Source organism: Grammomys surdaster, unplaced genomic scaffold, assembly GCF_004785775.1.
Source record: "Grammomys surdaster isolate TR1022 unplaced genomic scaffold, NIH_TR_1.0 63, whole genome shotgun sequence".
NCBI classification, from domain to species: Eukaryota; Metazoa; Chordata; class Mammalia; order Rodentia; family Muridae; genus Grammomys; species Grammomys surdaster.
The window spans coordinates 31,400,684-31,405,835 of NW_021604565.1; the positions used below are offsets into that span (position 1 = coordinate 31,400,684).

General features: G+C 37.6%; 1 protein-coding gene across 1 annotated transcript; it reads left to right on the top strand.

The window, feature by feature from the left end:
- Window positions 1-418: 418 nt before the first annotated feature.
- On the top strand, window positions 419-899 carry LOC114621641 (PEST proteolytic signal-containing nuclear protein-like). Its single transcript, XM_028767998.1, has 2 exons — window positions 419-644; window positions 751-899. The coding sequence occupies exons 1-2, from the start codon at window positions 419-421 to the stop codon at window positions 897-899; spliced, it is 375 nt and encodes a 124-aa protein (XP_028623831.1).
- The last annotated feature ends 4,253 nt before the right edge of the window (window positions 900-5,152 follow it).

The following is a 5,152-nucleotide window of genomic DNA, read 5'->3' on the forward strand; positions in this document are numbered from 1 at the left end:
TTTAATTTATTGTTTGAGAGTTGTGTACTTGTGTGCCACATATTTTGTTCATATTCACCCCATCTTTCTGCCCTCCTGTTCCTCTCATATCACCCCCAATATCCCCCCTTCAGCTTGATGTGCTTTTTAAAATTAATAGCCCATTGAGTACACAATTAGTGTTACCTAAATAGGCATGACTGTGAAACCATAGTATTTATCTCTTTTTATCATCTCAATAACTTTATGAAGATGGTATTACTTACCTGATTTTACTGTTATATGAACATAAAGTCTGAGAAATGAACAGAGTTTTCTAAACTTTCACAATGGGCTGGCAGAAAATCTCATTTCAAAACTCTGACCTAGCCTTTGCTCATTACTCAGTTCATCCTTTTTTTTTAATTAAAAATTTTATTTAGAGGCTGCGGCGGGGAAGATGGCGGACGGGAAGGCGGGAGAGGAGAAGCCTGAGAAGCCGCAGCGAGCTGGAGCCGCCGGAAGACCTGAAGAAGCAGCAGAAAAACCTCTGAAAACTAAGACTATTTCTTCCAGTAATGGAAGGGAAAGTTCTAGTCGCAGCGCTGAAAAGCGATCAGCTGAAGATGAAGCTGCAGACCTCCCAACAAAGCCTACAAAGATGTCCAAGTTTGGATTTGCCATAGGTAGGTAGTCAGACGGCAAGGAAAGCATCCGCCATCTCCATTAGACTCGGAGAAAGTAAGCCTAAGGAAACAGTTCCAACTCTTGCTCCAAAAACTCTTTCGGTAGCAGCAGCTTTCAATGAAGATGAAGATAGTGAGCCAGAAGAAATGCCTCCAGAAGCAAAGATGAGCATGAAGAATATTGGAAGGGACACACCAACATCAGCCGGACCAAACTCCTTTAATAAAGGAAAGCATGGCTTTTCTGATAACTAGAAGCTGTGGGAGCGAAATATAAAATCTCATCTTGGAAACGTCCATGACCAAGACAATTAAGTGAAGAGTTCTGAGATTGGGGTGTGGGTGGGTGCAGTTAGAAGGAGCAGTCTCCTTTTTGTAAAGAATGGTGTAAGACTAGCTTTGGAGCCGTTTTTCTTTCTTCTTTTTTTCTTTTCCTTTTTTCTTTTTTTTTTAAAAGATTGAGTGGTACACTAATAAAGGAGAGTTTGCAATTAGAGGCAATTTATGTTTTGTATACAGATTTCAAGACATTTGCTAATTTTGTAGTTTCACATGATTAGTTTCCAAGGGTTACAGATAATAAAGAAATCAGAAGTGGTACCTTTCTAAGAATTGCATATTTTTTTAGATACAACTATTAGCACATTAAGAGGGAAGCCAAAAGTTACTGTCTCTGACTCTCCCCTCATAACCTGAGTGTCTGGCTCCCTGGAACAGCCTTACCAAGAGGGAGTATTGGATTGTTACAGGACTATTTACTGAGAGTAAATTTAGATAAGGTTAGAATGAACCTTTTCCTATGGGCATTTATTTCATTTTGTTCTGGGCCATTATATGCTAGTACTGCTTCGCTCACAGTGGGTACAGACGCTTTGCTCTGTAAACAATTTTTTTTGTTGTTAAAAATTCTTATATGAAGTATTGAATATTATAATTAGCCCACTTCAATGGAGCTTGTCTCTGTTCAGGATTCTTCAAAGGACACTATTTGCTACCAAAGTAAATCAGTATTTTGAATGTGCTTCTCTTGGTTTCTATTCTAGTTCCTATAAGCATTTCCACCAGAACTTGAGGCAAAAGATAAGGAAGCTGTTTCTTTTAAAGTACAAATACCACCAAAAATATCAGTGTACTTACTGCTTTAAGTATTTGGCTGGCTTTTATTTTTTTAAAAGGTTTAAATACCAAAAGGAAAAGAGGTATAACATTGTATGAAGACAGATGAGGCAACACACCTTCTGTGACTTTTGAAGCATTTAAGTTAGTAACTTACTAGAAGATTTCTTATTTGTACAACTTCATGGCTTATTTTAAGTACATATTGGGCAGTGGTTTCAAAAGCACATGTAGTGACTGAGATGGGACAGAAATGCTTCTTTAGACACATGTTCATTGTGAGTCTCTCACCGCCCAGGCTCTTAGAGTTCTGTATGTAGGATGTCTGTTTTGTATTTTTGTATTGTATATGGGCTTTTTAAATGTGACAGTTAAATGCATCTTTAATAGTCACAGACAAAAGAAATGATAAAATGTCCTTGAAGATTACAATGTTAAATTTGGAGGCAGCTTTGGTGAGTTTCATGGGTCGTGATAACTCACTAGGCAGTTTTAATATAATGACTAACAAGGAGCAGCCTGCGGATATTCCTAACACTTCATTCACTACACTTTCGTTTACTTAATAAGCCCCAAGTAAAACGATGGAAATGTACATAGCACTATTAGTTCATACATGATTTAAGTATATCAAGATACATAAATTTAACTTTTATGTCTGCCAACTGTCCATTTGTCCATTTTACTGTTTGTTGAAATAACACCTCTCCTACATACTCTTCACTTGACTCAAATAACCTGAGGTCAAGATGGAGAGAGAGGACTGAGCTGAATGTCTTTACTAAAATTACAATGAATTTTGTCAAACTTGGAAAAAAAATTTTATTTAATATTATGTGTCCTGACCTTTTGCTTACTTACATATCTGTGCTCCGTTAGTGTCAGGTGCATGATACCTGAGGCCAGAGGCTCACATTTTCACTGATACAGGAGTTAGAGACTGTTATGACTTGCCATGTGTGTGCTGGAAATTTAACTTGGGTTTGTTGTAATAGCAGGCAATTATCATAAATACTGAACCATCTTCCCAGAGCCTCAGTTTCTATATTTTAAAAATCGAATTGTCTACGAATAAGTCACTGAAGTAATGTTTTTCTTTCTTTTCTTCTGTGTTTGGGTGGGGTTTGAAAGCTTATAAGCAAAGTGCCTTGGGTTTTAAGGGCACCCTGCCTGTCCAAGTTTTGGCAGTGCTTTCCTGAAGAGAGATGGGGGGCACAGGATATAGTTCTGGGAATTTTCTTCAAAAGGCAAACGACAGGAAATAAATTTGAAATGACTGTTAACTGCCTACTTGCCCAGGCTAAATGAAGTCATTTGAAGGTATAATTTGCTTGTGAACCAAATTAGACTGAAGAAATGGTCAGAGAACACAAAAAGGGAGGAAAATTGCCATTTCAAAAATTGGCTCAAAAACTAGCTATTAAACTCCCACTTGCAGTTAATGCTCATAACATGTGTAATATGACCCTTTGTAATCCCATATTTTATATTTTAAAGAAAAAAAAAGCACTATTCATGTAGAGGGTAATAACATCCATTAGCTGTATTGGATGTGTGCAGTTGGAGTTTTAATTTCACCTGAATTCTGGACTTCTTTGTGACTTTTTCAATGGATGACTGGAAGACCCAGGTAAGAAACTTAAAAAATAAAACACTAAGCTTAGACAATTTGGATCCAGACACTCACGAGTCTTGCTCAGATTTAATAGAACATTGTAAAGAAGACATGTTCGGGTTTTGCAGCCAATATGCTTATTGCTATTTTAAAACCTCAAATCCTGGATTTTTTTAGCTACATTATCATTAGTTGCTAAGTTTTCTGTTACCTTTTCTTTTATCTATGAGATTAAGAGACACTTGGAAAATTTCTCAGTATCTCTTTGAAATGTTATGTTGAGAATGCTAAGCTGATTCTATGACAGGCTTCAAATCGGCAGTTAAGGAGACTAGGCCTAAATCTCTGTCTCCAAGAACTGGGCAATTCCAGGCAAGTCCAGGTCTCAGAAGCTGCCCTGCCACCTGGCCTCAGGCAAGGACAGTGGGTCAGCAGCAGTTTCCAGACTTCCTCAGTAACAGTTTACAGACCCCCACAGCAAGTTTGCAGCCCCCACACCCTGGTAATGGAATGCCTTTAGAGATGGACCCAACAGATTAACATAGAGGTCTCCTAACATGGAATTCCCCAACGTGCTTTAAATCAGGCCTACAAGCAGACTTGGTTGTCTATCTTGGTAATGGGAGACTGCAGAATGCTGGATTTCTGCAAAATAAAACACTCTTTGCATTTACATACTATGTGAGTCCTGGGTATCATTCTTACATACTATTTGAGTCCTGGGTATCATTCTTCTTTGATTCATGGACTCTTACAGTATGTTTAGCTTACCACCGAACTTTACATCCCTGTACAGTATACCCTAAAATGATCTCAAGTGGAGGAGACAGACTTTTAGTTTATAAGTGAGCCAATGACTGATTTTTTTCCATTTGTGGACCATCAAGCTTACAATACAAAGTATAGCATCTGAAGCAATGAAGCTTCAACAAGGTAGAAGAGAACAATAAACTAACTCCAGAAAGCTGTCTTCTGGTTGTCACATAGATGCCACAGCACATGCTGTTGTATCTCTATGCCTATACTCTCAAACCATACACACACAATAATAAATAATAATAATAATAATAGTAATAATAATAATAGTAATAGTAATAATAAATAATAGAGAGTACAGTATGACAGTCTGCCTTGTGATTCCATTACAAGTAGTTTTGGTGCTGTTCTCTTCAGGCAGCCGTTGGCAAGTGATACCTGTGAGGAGATGTAAATCGCCAGAGCTGGACCACAGCCTCCAATCCTGGATCATCACTCTGTTGTTGCAAAGCTGTGCTTCATTTTGCAAATGTGAGTCAGCTACTTACTCTAGTGTTAGTCTCTAAAGAAATGCTGACATCCGGAACTGTGCTTTTGGAGTTGAGAGCCAGAGCAACCATTTCTTTGTTGTTTCCTTGAAATCAGGAAACACTAATTCCCTTGGTGATTTTTTAAGGATTCAACTAAGCATCCAATGGTTGCAGCTGCTTGAAAACCATTCAAGGTCAACTGATTAGCCAACTGCAAAGGATCAAGCCTATTTTTTTTCTTTTTCTGTTCTTTCCTCCTTCTCCAGAGTAGAAAAAAACAGGACAGCAGTTGGGAAGTACCCTCATAGACATTTACATCTACATATATCTTATACACATTGCATAAATATATGTATATACATCATACTTATTAAATACATATGTATATATATATATACCTATATATGCCATCTATATGCACGTATTAATGTGTGGGTGTATGTGTGTCTGTGTGTGTGCATAGCTAATATTGATACAGAAAATGTTAGTCC

What these genes read in the sequence shown, in the direction of transcription:
- LOC114621641 (XM_028767998.1), top strand. Translation starts at nt 419, where the DNA reads ATGGCGGACGGGAAGGCGGGAGAGGAGAAGCCTGAGAAGCCGCAGCGA. An exon ending in CAAGTTTGGATTTGCCATAG is followed by an intron (nt 645 to 750) that starts GTAGGTAGTCAG and finishes CTCTTTCGGTAG; the next exon opens with CAGCAGCTTTCAATGAAGAT.